General features: G+C 39.1%; 1 protein-coding gene across 1 annotated transcript in view; it reads left to right on the plus strand.

Annotated features, from left to right (window-relative positions):
- LOC128640804 (protein PRRC2C) overlaps nucleotides 1-16,847 on the plus strand; it is a 1,245,292-nt gene that overhangs the window by 511,271 nt on the left and 717,174 nt on the right. Inside the window, exons 8-9 of the mRNA XM_053693223.1 lie at nucleotides 7,492-7,577; nucleotides 7,656-7,838. Of these exons, the coding sequence (XP_053549198.1) occupies nucleotides 7,492-7,577; nucleotides 7,656-7,838 (269 nt within the window). The remainder of the gene's footprint in view (nucleotides 1-7,491; nucleotides 7,578-7,655; nucleotides 7,839-16,847) is intronic.

Below are 16,847 nucleotides of genomic sequence, written 5' to 3' on the forward strand. Positions count from 1 at the left end.
GCTCGCTGGGGCAGAAAATGTTTCTTTTTATTACGTCATTTTTGGCGCAAACTTTTTTTGGCGCTAAAAATGTCATTTCCGGTGACGTAAATTACGCCGGAAGTTGTATTCTGTTATGCATGCGTATTCAGACATTTTTTTGCGCCAAAAAAATGTGGGCGTCTTTTTTACTCACATTATTTAAACATTTTCTTTCCATTGCTTCTGGTTTCTAGAAGCTTATTTTTTTGCATTCTTTCCCATTCCTGAAACTGTCATTTAAGGAATTTGATAATTTTGTGTTATATGTTGTTTTTTCTATTACATATTGCAAGATGTCTCATCCTGACCCTGGATCAAAATCCCCTAATGGACAGACGCTGCCTGATGCTGGTTCTACCAAAGTTAAGTGCATATGTTGTAAACTTGTGGTAACTGTTCCTCCAGCCGTAGTTTGTGAAAGCTGTCATGATAAACTTTCCAAAGCTGATTGTGTTTCCATTAGTAATAATCCTTTACCTGTTGTTGTTCCTTCAACATCTACTGTTCAGGATGTTCCTGTTAATGTAAAATAATTTGTTTCTGATTCTATTAGGAAGGCTCTGTCTGTTATTCCTCCTTCCAGTAAACGTAAAAGGTCTTCCAAAACTTCTCACATTTCAGATGAATTTTTAGGTGACCGTCATCATTCTGACTTATCTGTTTCTGATGAGGTTTTTTCTGGTTCAGAAGATTCTACCTCAGATGTTGATACTGATAAATCTTCATATTTATTTAAGATGGAGTATATTCGTTCATTACTTAAAGAAGTTTTGATTTCTTTAGATATGGAGGAATCCAGTCCTCTTGATACTAAAACTGCTAAACGTTTAAATTCGGTTTATAAACCTCATGTATTAATTCCGGAAGTTTTTCCAGTTCCTGATGCTATCTCAGATGTGATTGCTAGGGAGTGGGATAGTCTGGGTACTTCATTTACTCCTTCTCCAAGGTTTAAGAAATTGTACCCTGTGCCATCTGATAGATTGGAATTTTGGGATAAAGTCCCTAAAGTCGATGGGGCTATCTCTACTCTAGCCAAACGTACTGCTATTCCTACGGCAGATAGCACTTAGTTTAAAGATCCTTTAGATAGGAAAATTGAATCTTTTTTGAGAAAAGCTTATTTATGTTCAGGTAATCTACTTAGACCTGCTATCTCTTTGGCTGATGTTGCTGCAGCTTCAACTTTCTGGTTGGAGACTTTAGCGCAACAAGTGACAGATCATAATACATCTAGCATTGTTAAACTTCTTCAACACGCTAATAACTTTGTCTGTGATGCCATTTTTTATATCATTAGAGTTGATGTCTGGTATATGTCTTTAGCTATTTTAGCTAGACAAGCTTTATGGCTTAAATCCTGGAATGTAGATATGACTTCTAAGTCAACTTTGCTTTCTCTCTCTTTCCAAGGTAACAAATTGTTTGGTTCTCAGTTGGATTCTATAATTTCAACTGTTACTGGAGGGAAGGGTGCCTTTTTGCCTCAGGGCAAAAAATCTAAAGGTAATTACAGGGCTGCTAATCGTTTTCGTTCCTTTCGTCAGAATAAGGAGCAGAAGCCCGATCCTTCCCCTAAAGGAACAGTTTCTGGTTGGAAACCTAATCCAGTCTGGAATAAATCCAAGCCTTCCAGAAAGTCTAAACCAGCCCCTAAATCTGCATGAAGGTGCGGCCCTCATTCCAGCGCAGCTGGTAGGGGGCAGGTTACGATTTTTCAAAGAGGTTTGGATCAATTCAGTTCACAATCTTTGGATTCAGAACATGGTTTCACAAGGGTACAGAATAGGTTTCAAAGTAAGACCGCCTGTGAGAAGATTCTTTCTCTCACGCATTCCAGTCGATCCAGTAAAGGCTCAGGCGTTTCTGAAATGTGTTTCAGACCTAGAGTTAGCTGGGGTAATTATACCAGTTCCAGTTCTGGAACAGGGTCTGGGGTTTTATTCAAATCTATTCATCGTACCAAAGAAAGAAAATTATTTCAGACCGGTTCTGGATCTAAAAATATTGAATTGTTATGTAAGGATGCCAACATTCAAAATGGTGACTATAAGGACTATTCTGCCTTTTGTTCAGCATGGGCATTATATGTCTACAATAGACTTACTGGAAGTCTATGCATACCTGCATATTCCAATTCATCCAGATCACTATAGGTTTCTGAGATTCTCTTTTCTAGACAAGCATTACCAGTTTATTGCTCTTCCATTTGGCCTAGCAACAGCTCCAAGGATCTTTTCAAAGGTTCTCTGTGCCCTTCTCTCTGTAATCAGAGAACAGGGTATTGCGGTATTTCCTTATTTGGACGATATCTTGGTACTTGCTCAGTCTTTACATTCTGCAGAATCTCATACAAATCAACTTGTGTTGTTTCTTCAAAGACATGGTTGGAGGATCAATTTACCAAAGAGTCCCTTGATTCCTCAGACAAGAGTAACCTTTTTAGGTTTCCAAATAGATTCAGTGTTCATGACTTTGTCTCTGACAGAAAAGAGACGTCTGAAATTGATTTCAGCCTGTCGAAGCCTTCAGTCTCAATTGTTCCCTTCAGTAGCATTATGCATGGAGATTTTAGGTCTCATGACTGCTGCATCCGACGTGATCCCTTTTGCTCGTTTTCACACAAGACCACTCCAGCTTTGTATGCTGAACCAGTGGTGCAGGGATTATACAAGGATATCACAAATAATATCCTTAAATCCCAAGGTTCGATCATCTCTAATTTGGTGGATGGATCACCTGTTATTAAGCCAATCTCTCCTCCTTGGAGTCTTAATTTGGTTTTGACAGCTTTACATGCTCCTCCGTTTGAGCCTATGCATTCTCTGGACATTAAATTACTTTCTTGGAAAGTACTGTTCCTTTTGGCCATCTCTTCTGCTAGAAGAGTTTCTGAGTTATCTGCTCTTTCTTGTGAATCTCCTTTCCTGATTTTGCATCAGGATAAGGCGGTGTTGCGGACTTCATTTCAATTTTTACCTAAGGTTGTGAATTCTAACAACATTAGTAGAGAAATTGTTGTCCCTTCATTATGTCCTAATCCTAAGAATTCTAAGGAAAGATCATTACATTCTTTGGATGTAGTTAGAGCTTTGAAATATTATGTTGAAGCTACTAAAGATTTTAGAAAGACTTCTAGTCTATTTGTTGTTTTTTCTGGTCCCAGGAAAGGTCATAAAGCTTCTGCCATTTTTTTGGCGTCTTGGTTAAAGTCTTTGATTCATCATGCTTATGTGGAGTCGGGTAAGTCCCTGCCTCAAAGAATTTCGGCTCATTCTACTAGGTCAGTTTCTACTTCCTGGGCTTTTAGGAATGAATCTTCTGTTGATCAGATTTGCAAAGCAGCGACTTGGTCTTCTTTGCATACTTTTTACTAAATTCTACCATGTTGATGTGTTTTCCTCTTCTGAAGCAGTTTTTGGTAGAAAAGTAGTTCAGGCAGCTGTTTCTGTTTGATTTGTCTGATTATAATTTCAGTTTTTTTTTTCATTATAAAGATTAAAACTTTTGATTTGGGTTGTGGATTTTTTAATTTTTTTTTCAGCGGAATTGGCTGTCTTTATTTTATCCCTCCCTCTCTAGTGACTCTTGCGTGGAAGTTCCACATCTTGGGTATCTGCTATGCCATACATCACTAGCTCATGGACTCTTGCTAATTACATGAAAGAAAACATAATTTATGTAAGAACTTACCTGATAAATTTATTTCTTTCATATTAGCAAGAGTCCATGAGACGCACCCTTTTTTGTGGTGGTTATGATTTTTTTGTATAAAGCATAATTATTCCAATTCCTTATGTTTTTATGCTTTTGCTCCTTTTTTATCACCCCACTTCTTGGCTATTCGTTAAACTGAATTGTGGGTGTGGTGAGGGGTGTATTTATAGGCATTTTGAGGTTTGGGAAACTTTGCCCCTCCTGGTAGGAATGTATATCCCATATGTCACTAGCTCATGGACTCTTTCTAATATGAAAGAAATGAATTTATCAGGTAAGTTCTTACATAAATTATGTTTTTTCTGTCCTGTACAAGCATTACCTATTCATATATCTTCCATTTGGTTTAGCTACAGCTCCCAGGATCTTTACAAAAATTATAGGGCCCTCCTTGCTCTAGTCAGACTACAGGGGGTTTCTTGGACACCATCTTGGTTCAGACACCATCTTTACATTTAGCTACATCTCACACAGAAAAGTTACTCTGGTATCTTCAGACGCATGACTGGAGATTTAAATCTAGAAAAAAAGTTATCTCACCCCCAACACAAGAGTGAACTTTCTGTGGATCATCATCAGATTTTATCAGCATGCATATCTATCTCACAGATTAACACAATTAGAAACTTTGTGTTGCCTGCCACCTATGTCAATCCATTCCTCTGCCTTTGGTGGCTCAATGCATGGAGGTGGTGGATCTTATGGTTGCAGCTTCGGGAGCTATTCCTTTTTGCTAGCTTTCATCTAAGACCTCTACAGTTATGTATGCTCAAGCAAATGAACAGGAATTATGTAGACCTGTGTCATGTAATATCTCTGGATCCAGAGTCAAGAGAGTCTCTTTGCTGGTGGCTTTCTCAGGAACCCGTTCTGCAGGGCATGTGCTTCTGGCGCCCATCCTGGGAGATCTTAACAGAAGAAGGGAGTTTCACCTGCTGGGGTGCTCTGTGGGGTTCTCTGAGTGCAGGAAGTGATCATTCCAACAGCATTCTGGAGCTTGAGTTTAGTTGCTTTCTGTCAGTTTTATTCCATTTCAATTGCACAGCAAAACTACAGTGGCCTATGCCAATCACCATAGTGGAACTCACAGTTCTCTAGTGATGCTGGAAGTGTCTTGCATTCTTTAATGAGCAGAGAGATACCAATGCCAAATATCAGTCATCCACATTCCTGGTGGGGAGAAACTGGGAAGCAGGTTTTATGAGCAGACAGGGAATGGTCACTAAATCAGGAGGTGTTTTGCAAGATCACTCGCAGATGGGGGTGCCCAGAGATAGAGCTGATGGATCGTTGACTCTCACCACTATGAAAAAAATGCATTTATCTGATAAGCATAATGTGTTTTCAATAGATCATATTGTTGGATTGTGTTAACCTCTTCCTTGTCATAACATTTTCTGTGATTATCTTACATTTACATGATTATGGTAATAATTATGAGTATATATTGCCATGATTGTAGCTGTTTATTAAAATAATACAAGGAGTGCAGAATTATTAGGCAAGTTGTATTTTTGAGGATTAATTTTATTATTGAACAACAACCATGTTCTCAATGAACCCAAAAAACTCATTAATATCAAAGCTGAATATTTTTGGAAGTAGTTTTTAGTTTGTTTTTAGTTTTAGCTTTTTTAGGGGGATATCTGTGTGTGCAGGTGACTATTACTGTGCATAATTATTAGGCAACTTAACAAAAAACAAATATATACCCATTTAAATTATTTATTTTTACCAGTGAAACCAATATAACATCTCAACATTCACAAATATACATTTCTGACATTCAAAAACAAATCAGTGACCAATATAGCCACCTTTCTTTGCAAGGACACTCAAAAGCCTGCCATCCATGGATTCTGTCAGTGTTTTGATCTGTTCACCATCAACATTGCGTGCAGCAGCAACCACAGCCTCCCAGACACTGTTCAGAGAGGTGTACTGCTTTCCCTCCTTGTAAATCTCACATTTGATGATGGACCACAGGTTCTCAATGGGGTTCAGATCAGGTGAACAAGGAGGCCATGTCATTAGATTTTCTTCTTTTATACCCTTTCTTGCCAGCCACGCTGTGGAGTACTTGGACGCGTGTGATGGAGCATTGTCCTGTATGAAAATCATGTTTTTCTTGATGGATGCAGACTTCTTCCTGTACCACTGCTTGAAGAAGGTGTCTTCCAGAAACTGGCAGTAGGACTGGGAGTTGAGCTTGACTCCATCCTCAACCCGAAAAGGCCCCACAAGCTCATCTTTGATGATACCAGCCCAAACCAGTACTCCACCTCCACCTTGCTGGCGTCTGAGTCGGACTGGAGCTCTCTGCCCTTTACCAATCCAGCCACGGGCCCATCCATCTGGCCCATCAAGACTCACTCTCATTTCATCAGTCCATAAAACCTTAGAAAAATCAGTCTTGAGATATTTCTTGGCCCAGTCTTGACGTTTCAGCTTGTGTGTCTTGTTCAGTGGTGGTTGTCTTTCAGCCTTTCTTACCTTGGCCATGTCTCTGAGTATTGCACACCTTGTGCTTTTGGGCACTCCAGTGATGTTGCAGCTCTGAAATATGGCCAAACTGGTGGCAAGTGGTATCTTGGCAGTTGCACGCTTGACTTTTCTCAGTTCATGGGCAGTTATTTTGCGCCTTGGTTTTTCCACACGCTTCTTGCGACCCTGTTGACTATTTTGAATGAAACGATTGATTGTTCGATGATCACGCTTCAGAAGCTTTGCAATTTTAAGAGTGCTGCATCCCTCTGCAAGATATCTCACTATTTTTTACTTTTCTGAGCCTGTCAAGTCCTTCTTTTGACCCATTTTGCCAAAGGAAAGGAAGTTGCCTAATAATTATGCACATCTGATATAGGGTGTTGATGTCATTAGACCACACCCCTTCTCATTACAGAGATGCACATCACCTAATATGCTTAATTGGTAGTAGGCTTTTGAGCCTATACAGCTTGGAGTAAGACAACATGCATAAAGAGGATGATGTGGTCAAAATACTCATTTGCCTAATAATTCTGCACTCCCTGTAAAACACTTAAATAATGAAAAAAGTCCTGTGTTTTGCAAGAAGGAATGGTCAAAAATACCTTCATCCAGAATCCAGACATTCAGTACAGGCTATATGAAGCGTCTAGAGCCTGCTATTTCTGCTAAAGGAGGCTCTACTAAATATTGATGCAATATTTCTGTTTGGGTGCCCAAATGTATGCACCTGTCTAATTTTGTGTTGATGCATATTGCACATTTTCTGTTAATCCAATAAACCTGATTTCACTACTGAAATATTACTGTGTCCTTCAGTTATTTTATAGATCAAAATTAAATTGCTGATCCAAACACCCAATTATTTATAAATGAAAATCATGGAATTTTTCAGGGGTGCCTAAACTTTTGCATACCACTGTATATGGTACACATTAACTGATACCCTCTAGCTGTAAAAAATTGTCAAAATGCCCTGAGATTAGAGGCAGTCTTTGAGGGCTTAGAAATTAGCATATGAGCCTACCTCATTTAGCTTTCAACAAATAATATCAAGAGAACAAAGCAAATTTGATATTAAAAGTACATTGGAAAGTTGTTTAAAATTGCATGCCCTATCTGATTCATGAATGTTTTATTTTGTCTAGACTGTCCCTTTTTAATTTGAATGCCATTTGTGTATTGCTAAATATAATGTAGGGAAATATTTTAAGATTTTGCTTTTACTGTTTTTGAATGATCATATTTAGTCCTTTTCTCTTCCAGTGGGTCAGAAAAATCTTCCCCAACCACCACCTTCCAGTGCATGGAGTAAGCCTCTAACAGGTTGTGTGCCACCTACAACACCAGAGGTGACTATTAAACTAATATATCTATATGATACCTAAGCATGTAAACCTGATTTTATTTAAGAAATGTCTTTTTCCTAGGCTTCTAGTCAAGAAACTTCCATAGACTTGGCAATAGAATCAATCCAGTTTGGAGCCCCTGTTTCTAGCAGCAGTGATAATGAAGGTGGTTCTACATTGTCTGATAAAGTTACTGATTCACTACCTGAGCCAAAAGAGCAGAGACAAAAGCAACCACGTGTCGGCACAATTAAATCACACAAGGTAATTTACATATTTTTTTAATCTTTTTAAAGGGTATGAATATCAAAAATAACTTTATTTTTCTTGTAAGGTGTATCCAGTCCACGGGTTCATCCATTACTTGTGGGATATTCTCCTTCCCAACAGGAAGTTTCAAAGAGGACACCCACAGCAGAGCTGTCTATTTAGCTCCTCCCCTAACCCCCACCTCCAGTCATTCTCTTTGCAACTCTTGACAAGATAGGAAGTATAAAGAGATATGTGGTGACTTAGTGTAGTTTTACCTTCAATCAAGAGTTTGTTATTTTTAAACGGTACCGGCGTTGTACTGTTTACTCCCAGGCAGAAATTAGAAGAAGAATTCTGCCCGGAGGATGATGATCTTAGCGGTTTGTAACTAAGGTCCATTGCTGTTCTCACGCATAACTAAAGAGTATGGGAAAGCTTCAGTTGGGGGAACGGTCTGCAGATTACCTGCTTTGAGGTATTTTCAGTATAATTATTTCTAGAGAGATGATAAGTTCTAGAAAATGCTGACAGAGCCTTTTATATTTGAGGTAAGCTAGATGCAGTGATTTTGCAACGACTGGGATCATGCTTACTAAACAGGGTAATACTCATTTTAATTCTCATATTACTTAGTGTGGTGTTTATGGGTGACAAAACGTTTACATGTTACATAAGTAAGACATTTTTTTTTTTTTTCTGAGGGTGATAAGTCTTTTGTTGGGGCCTAGTTTTTCCACATGGCTAGTCAGATATTCCTAGGAGTATTTCCTTAAGGCCCCTTTGACATCGAGTACATGGTGGGAGGGGCCTATTTTCGCGCTTTAGGTGCGCAGTTTCTTTCAGACTGAGACATCCAGCTTCCCTAGAGGAGTCCTCTTGCATCTGATAACCACTATAGAGGGCTTATTTCTTCCCTAATCGTATTTGAGGGCAGTTAGGAGCCACAGCAGAGCTGTGGCAAGGTGCTTAACTGTCTTTTACCAGTGGTTGACATTTTTTAAATCTGGTTTGGGGGCGATGTTGCTTTAGTCCCTTACACACACTGTAAAAATTCAGAAGACTTTACTACATTTTAACACTGTTTTGCAGTTTAAGTGCTAATTTTTTTTGTTTTGTTTTTTTTTTTGTTTTTTTTTTCTCTTAAAGGCACAGTACCGTTTTTGTATAATTGCTGTTTCACATTTATTAAAGTATTTTTCAAGCTTGCTGGTGTCATTACTAGTCTGTTTAAACATGTCTGACATAGAGGAAACTCCTTGTTCAATATGTTTAGAAGCCATTGTGGAACCCCCTCTTAGAATGTGTACCAAATGTACTGAAATATCTATAAACACCATATTATGGCTTTTAAAGATTTTTCACCAGAGGATTCTCAGACTGAAAAAAGGGAGGTTATGCCATCTAGCTCTCCCCATGTGTCAGAACCTATAACTCCCGCTCAAGTGACGCCAAGTACATCTAGCGCGTCTAATTCTTTTACCTTACAGGACATGGCGGCAGTTATGAATTCTACACTCACAGAGGTATTGCCCAAACTGCCAGGATTACAAGGAAAGCGAGACAGCTCTGGGGCTAGAACAAATACAGAGCTTTCTGGCGCTCTATTAGCTGTGTCCGATTTACCCTCACAATGCTCCGAAACCGGTGTAAGGGAGTTTCTATCTGAGGGTGACATTTCAGATTCAGGGAAGTCTTTACTTCAATCCGATTCTGAAATGACAGTGTTTAAATTTAAGCTTTAACACCTCCGCTTATTGCTCAGGGAGGTTTTAGCGACTTTGGATGAGTGTGACCCCATTGTAGTTCCAGAGAAGTTGAGTAAAATGGACAAATACTTTGCAGTGCCTGTTTACACTGATGTTTTTCCAGTCCCTAAGAGGTTTTTAGAAATTATTACTAAGCAATGGGATAGACCAGGTGTGCCGTTCTCTCCCCCTCCTGCCTTTAAAAAGATGTTTCCCATAGATGTCGCCATACGGGACTAGTGACAGACGGTCCCTAAGGTGGAGGGAGCTATTTCTACCCTAGTTAAGCGTACAACTATCCCCTTCGAGGACAGTTGTGCTTTCAAGGATCTTATGGATAAAAAATTGGAGGGTCTCCTTAAGAAAAATTTTATACATCAAGGTTTTCTTCTCCAGCCTCTTGCATGCATTGCCCAAGTTACTGCTGCAGCGGCCTTTTGCTTTGAGTCTCTTGAGGAGGCTCTACAGGTGGAGACCCCGTTAAATGATAATTTAGACAGGATTAAAGCTCTTAAGTTAGCTGATTCCTTTATTTCTGACGCCATTTTTCATTTAACTAAGTTAGCGGCTAAAAATTCAGGTTTTGCCATTCTGGCGCGTAGGGCGCTATGGCTTAAGTCCTGGTCAGCAGACGTTACTTCAAAATCTAAGCTTCTTAACATCCCCTTCAAAGGACAGACCCTATTCGGACCTGGCCTGAAGGAGATCATTTCTGATATTACCGGAGGAAAAGGTCACGCCCTTCCTCAGGATAGGTCCAATAAATTAAGGACCAAACAGAATAATTTTTGTTCCTTTCGAAACTTCAAGTGGCGCAGCTTCAGCTTCCTCTAATGCAAAACAAGAGGGAAATTTTACCCAGTCCAAACCAATCTGGAGACCTAACCAGGCTTGGAACAAGGGGACACAGACGAAAAAACCTGCTGCTGCCTCTAAGACAGCATGAAGGAGTAGCCCCCGATCCGGGACCGGATCTAGTCGGGGGCAGACTTTCTCTCTTCGCCCAGGCTTGGGCAAGAGACGTTCAGGATCCCTGGGCAGTAGAGATTGTTTCCCAGGGATATATTCTGGAATTCAAAGAATCATCCCCAAAAGGGAGATTTCTCCTCTCACAATTATCTGCACACCAGATAAAGAGAGAGGCGTTCTTAAATTGTGTTCAAGACCTACTCGTTATGGGAGTGATCCACCCAGTTCCAAGAGAGAAACAGGGGCAGTTTTTTTCTTCAAACCTGTTTATAGTTCCCAAAAAAAGAGGCAACTTACAGACCAATCTTGGATCTCAAGTTCCTAAACAAATTCCTCAGGGTCCCATCCTTCAAGATGGAGACAATCCGAACCATTCTTCCTATGATCCAGGAGGGTCAATATATGACTACTGTGGACTTAAAGGATGCTAATCTGCACATCCCAATTCACAGAAATCATCACCAGTTCCTCAGGTTTGTCTTCCTAGACAGGCATTACCAGTTTGTGGCTCTTCACCTTCGGGTTAGCCATGGCGCCAAGAATCTTAACGAAGGTTCTAGGGTCCCTTCTGTCGGTCCTAAGGCCGCGAGGCATAGCAGTGGCGCCTTATTTAGACGACATCTTTATCCAGGCGTCAACTCTTTAAGTCGCCAAGTACCATACGGATATTGTTCTTGCCTTTCTGAGGTCTCAAGGGTGGAAGGTGAACTTAGAAAAGAGTTTGCTTTTCCCTCTCACAAGACTTTCCTTCCTAGGGACTCTGATAGATTCAGTAGAAATGATTTTTTTTTTCTGACGGAAGTCAGGATATCAAACCTTCTGACCTCCTGCAGTGCTCTTCATTCCATTTCTCGGCTGTCAGTGGCTCAGTGTATGGAAGTAATCGTTCTTATGGTAGCGGCAATGGACATAGTTCTGTTTGCCCGCCTACATCTCAGACCACTGCAACTTTGCATGCTCCATCAGTGGAATGGGGACTACACAGATTTGTCTCCTTTGCTAGATCTGGATCAAGAGACCAGGGATTCTCTTCTCTGGTGGTTATCTCAGGTCCATCTGTCCAGGGGAATGAGTTTCCGCAGGCCAGAGTAGACTATAGTGACGACAGATGCCAGCCTTCTGGGCTGGGGCACAGTCTGGAACTCCCTGTAGGCTCAGGGTTAGTGGACTCAGGAGGAAGCCCTCCTTCCGATAAACATTCTGGAACTAAGAGCGATATTCAATGCTCTTCAGGCTTGGCCTCAACTAGCTGCTGTCAGGTTCATCATATTTCAGTAGGACAATATAACAACTGTAGCCTATATCAACCATCAGGGTGGGAACAAGGAGTCCACTGGCAATGATGGAGGTTTCCAAGATAATTCTATGGGCAGAGGTTCACTCTTGCCATCTCTCAGCTATCCATATCCCAGGAGTAGAGAACTGGGAGGCGGATTTTCTAAGTCAGCAGACTTTTCATCCGGGGGAGTGGGAGCTCCATCCGGAGGTATTTTCCCAGCTGATTCAACTATGGAGCAAACCAGAACTGGATCTGACGGCGTCTCGTCAGAACGCCAAGCTTCCTTGTTACGGGTCCAGGTCAAGGGATCCCCAGGCAGCGCTGATAGATGCTCAAGCAGTTCCCTGGTCCTTCAGCCTGGCTTATGTATTTCCACCATTTCCTCTCCTCCCTCGTCTGATTGCCAAGATCAAGCAGGAGAGAGCTTCAGTGATTTTGATAGCACCTTCGTGGCCACGCAGGACTTGGTATGCAGATCTGGTGGACATCTCATCCTTTCCACCATGGACTCTGCCGCTGAGGCAGGACCTTCTACTCCAAGGTCCATTCAAACATCCAAATCTAATTTATTTCATGTAATTAGCAAGAGTCCATGAGCTAGTGACGTATGGGATATACATTCCTACCAGGAGGGGCAAAGTTTCCCAAACCTTAAAATGCCTATAAATACACCCCTCACCACACCCACAATTCAGTTTTTACAAACTTTGCCTCCCGTGGAGGTGGTGAAGTAAGTTTGTGCTAGATTCTTCGTTGATATGCGCTTCCCAGCAGGCTGGAGCCAGGTTTTCCTCTCAGCGTGCAGTGAATGTCAGAGGGATGTGAAGAGAGTATTGCCTATTTGAATTCAATGATCTCCTTCTACGGGGTCTATTTCATAGGTTCTCTGTTATCGGTCGTAGAGATTCATCTCTTACCTCCCTTTTCAGATCGACGATATACTCTTATATATACCATTACCTCTACTGATTCTCGTTTCAGTACTGGTTTGGCTTTCTACTATATGTAGATGAGTGTCCTGGGGTAAGTAAGTCTTATTTTCTGTGACACTCTAAGCTATGGTTGGGCACTTTTATATAAAGTTCTAAATGTATGTGTTTAAACATTTATTTGCCTTGATTCAGGATGTTCAATATTCCTTATTTCAGACAGTCAGTTTCATTATTTGGGATAATGCATTTGAATATTAAATTGTTCTTACCTTTAAAATTTGTCTTTTTTTTCCTGTGGGCTGTTAGGCTCGCGGGGGCTGAAAATGCTTCATTTTATTGTGTCATTCTTGGCGTGGACTTTTTTGGCGCAAAAAAATTCTTAGTCATTTCCGGCGTCATACTTGTCACCGGAAGTTGTTTGTATGTGTGTCATTTTTTTGACATTTTTTTTGCACCAAAGATGTCGGCGTTACCGGATGCGGCGTCATTTTTGGCGCCAAAGCATTTAGGCGCCAAATAGTGTGGGCATCTTTTTTGGCGCTAAAAAATATGGGCGTCATTTTTGTCTCCACATTATTTAAGTCTCATTGTTTATTGCTTCTGGTTGCTAGAAGCTTGTTCATTGGCATTTTTTCCCATTCCTGAAACTGTCATTTAAGGAATTTGATCAATTTTGCTTTATATGTTGTTTTTTCTATTACATATTGCAAGATGTCTCAGATTGACCCTGGATCAAAAGCTACTTCTGGAAAAACGCTTAACTGAGTTCAGTTCTACCAAAGCTAAGTTAATTTATTTTAAATGTTATAAATGTTTATCTTTAGCTATGGTTTGTAATAAGTTATTATGATATACTTTTACATGCAGAATCCATTAGTATTTATGCTTTATTGCCATTCTTACATCTTATGTACAAGAAATATTTAGAAGATTTATAAGAAATATTTTTCTGATTCTATTTTAAAGGCTTTGTCTGACTTTGTGCCTTCTAATAAAATGTTTAGGTCTTTTTCACTTCTTTTTTTAATTATTGAAGTTTCAAATGACCAACAACATACTGTTTTATCCTTCCCTGATGATGTTTTTTCTCTTTCAGAATTTTCTTCATCAGATATTGACACTAGCAAATCTACTTTTTTATTATTTTTTTTATTAAAGTACATTTGTTCTTTGTTGAAAAGGTGTTGATTATTTTGGATATTAAGGTAACTAGTTCTTTAAGACTAGCTGACACTATTTCTGCTTATTTATTCTTCTGTGTTTTCAGAAGTTTTCTTTCCAATTCCTCATACTAGGGAATGGAATAGGCTGAGAATGTTCTTTTATTCCTTCTTCAAAGGTTTTAAACTATATTCTTTGCCAGCAGTTAAATTCAATTTGGAGGGTTCTCCAATTTATTGGGGCTATCTCTACTCCTACTAATTATGCTATTGTTTCTATAGCAAAATAGTATTTATTTTCCTTTAGATGGTTGTATCTTATTTATGGAAAATTATTTAGTTTCAGGTACTTTTCTTGGTCCTGTGATTTATTTGGATGTTGCAATTGCTTCATTTTTGTTCTGTTTACTTTAAGATCAAGTATCAGATTATGATTTATTTTAGCATTCTTAAGTGACAACATTTACTAGACTAGGTGCTGTTGCATTTGTCTTGTTGTTTTGTATTTATTGATTATGCAAGTCCACTGTATTGACTGTTCCTTTAACTGGACTATCATGCTAATAATTTCATTTGTGTCTTCATTTTATTGGATATTTTCGCAAATGAGGGTTGATCTATGTCTTTAGCTATTTTAGCTAGAAGAATTTTGTGATTTAAAAAAATTCTTAACTGAAGTACCTGAAACTAAATAATTTTCCATAAATAAGATACAACCATCTAAAGGAAAATAAATACTATTTTGCTATAGAAACAATAGCATAATTAGTAGGAGTAGAGATAGCCCCAATAAATTGGGCTTCAAGATTGAGTTCTAAGACTAAAACTTTAAGCTTATACTAGTTTGGTTGTTCTTATTAAGGAACGAATCCGTGAATTATTTCCCAAGTAACATGTTTATAATTGGAAATTTTTCAGTTCAAAATCAGCTCCCTAATATTGTGATGTACGTGCCGTATTCCAGCTTGGCTGGCAAGGGGCAGGTTAAGACTTCTTTGAAATTTATTTGGTTCTATTCAGTCCAAATTTCTTTGATTTTATTCCAGTAAGGCTAAAACTCTCTTTAAGTGTGTTTGGGTCCTATATATTTTTGGTAATGTTGAAGCATGGCTGGGCACCCATGGGGTTCAAGCGCTGCTCAGACCTGGAATCTTTTGGGGTATTTCTTCCAGTTCCATTTTTAGGAAATGGGTTTTGGATTTTTATTCAAACTATTCTGCCTTTTTTTGGTCAGTGATAGCATTATTTGTTTTCATTAGATACAATAAATGCATATTTTCATTTTTCTGTTTTCATTCAGATTATTTTCTGAGGATGCGGAATCTCATATGATTCACTTGCTCTTCAGGACATAGTTAGAGGATCTTTTTTTTCAAAAGCTCTTGATTCCTCACACAAGGGTCACCTTTTTTTAGGTTTCCAGATAGTTTGTGTCACTGTCTTTGTCTCTATCAGTCAAGGGACAATTTTATTGTGTTCCGTTTGTCGGTACCTTTAGTCTCTATTATTTCCTTCAGTTGCTATATATGCATAGAAGTTTTAGGTGTTATGGCCACAGCATTGGATTTAATTCCCTTTGCTTATTTTCAATAGAAAGAACCTTTCCAGTCTTTTATGCTGAATTATGGTGCAGGGATTCTAGGATTTCACATTTTAAATCTTTGAATCCTAATATTTATCTCTTGATTTGATGGTTAAGATCACCATCATTTAGTTCTACAGGTCTCTTTATTTCAACCTGGACCATGATCTCTACAGATGCGAGTCTTTTTGGTTGGGAGGCTGTCTGAGGATCTCTGTCAGCACAAGGGGTTTGGAAATCTCAGGAGGCGAGATTACCATTTGATATTTTAGAACTCTGTGTTTTCTCCGAATTTTTCAGTTAGTTTCTTTTTGAAGAAGAGACGTTTAATGTTTTTCAAACAATATCACTACTATGGTGTATGTCAATCATCAGAGTAGGACTATCAGTCCTTAGGTTGTGACAGAAGTGTCTTGGATATTAGCTTGGGCTAAATCCAGCTCCTATCTAAATTCTGTGGGTTTTTTCCCAGGTATAGATATTTGGGAAGCGGATTATCTCTGTTAATCCAGCTTTTCCTCCGGGAGAATGGTCTCTCTTACCCAGATATGTTTTTCATCTCATCTGAATAAAGAACTTCCCAGGGGCCTATTAAGGTCCGGGAATCTTCAGGCGGAAGTAGTGTATGCATTGACATTTCTTTGGAATTATCTTTTTGCCTATTTCTTTCCGCCTCTAGTTCTTCTTCCAAAATTCTTATGGAGTATTTGTTATGTTGGTAGTTCCAGCATGGCCTCTCAGGTTTTGGTATATGAATCTCATTCAGATGGCCAGTTGCCAACGTTGGACACCTACGTTTAAACCAGACCTTTTCTTTCTCAAGGCCATTTTTTCCATCAGGATCTCAAATCATTAAATTTGAAGGGATGGAGATTGAACGCTTGGTTTTTAGTCATAGAGGTTTTTCTGACTCATTGATTAATACTATGTTTCAGGCTCCTAAAACTGTCTCTAGAAAGATTTATATTGAGTCTGGAAGACCTACTTTTCTTGGCATTCTTTTAAAATTCATAGATTTTTATTATTTTTTCAGCTTGGTTTGGATAAGGTTTTGTCTTCAGTTCTTTGTTAAGGACAAATTTCTACTCTTTCTGTTCTTTTTATTACAGAAAAGATTGCTAATCGTCCTGATATTCATTGTGTTGTGCAGGCTTTGGTCAATATCACGCCTGTCATTAATTAAATCTCTCCTCTTTGGAGTCTCATTTTGGTGCTGAGGGCTTTACAGGCTCCTCCGTTTGAAACTATGCATTTTCTGAACATTAAATTACTTTCTTGGAAAAGTATTGTTCCTTTTGGTTATTTCTTCTACTAGAAGAGTTTTTGAGTTATCTGCTCTTTTTTGTGAATATCC

The sequence above is a fragment of the Bombina bombina genome, chromosome 10 (assembly GCF_027579735.1).
Source record: "Bombina bombina isolate aBomBom1 chromosome 10, aBomBom1.pri, whole genome shotgun sequence".
Lineage (NCBI taxonomy): Eukaryota > Metazoa > Chordata > Amphibia > Anura > Bombinatoridae > Bombina > Bombina bombina.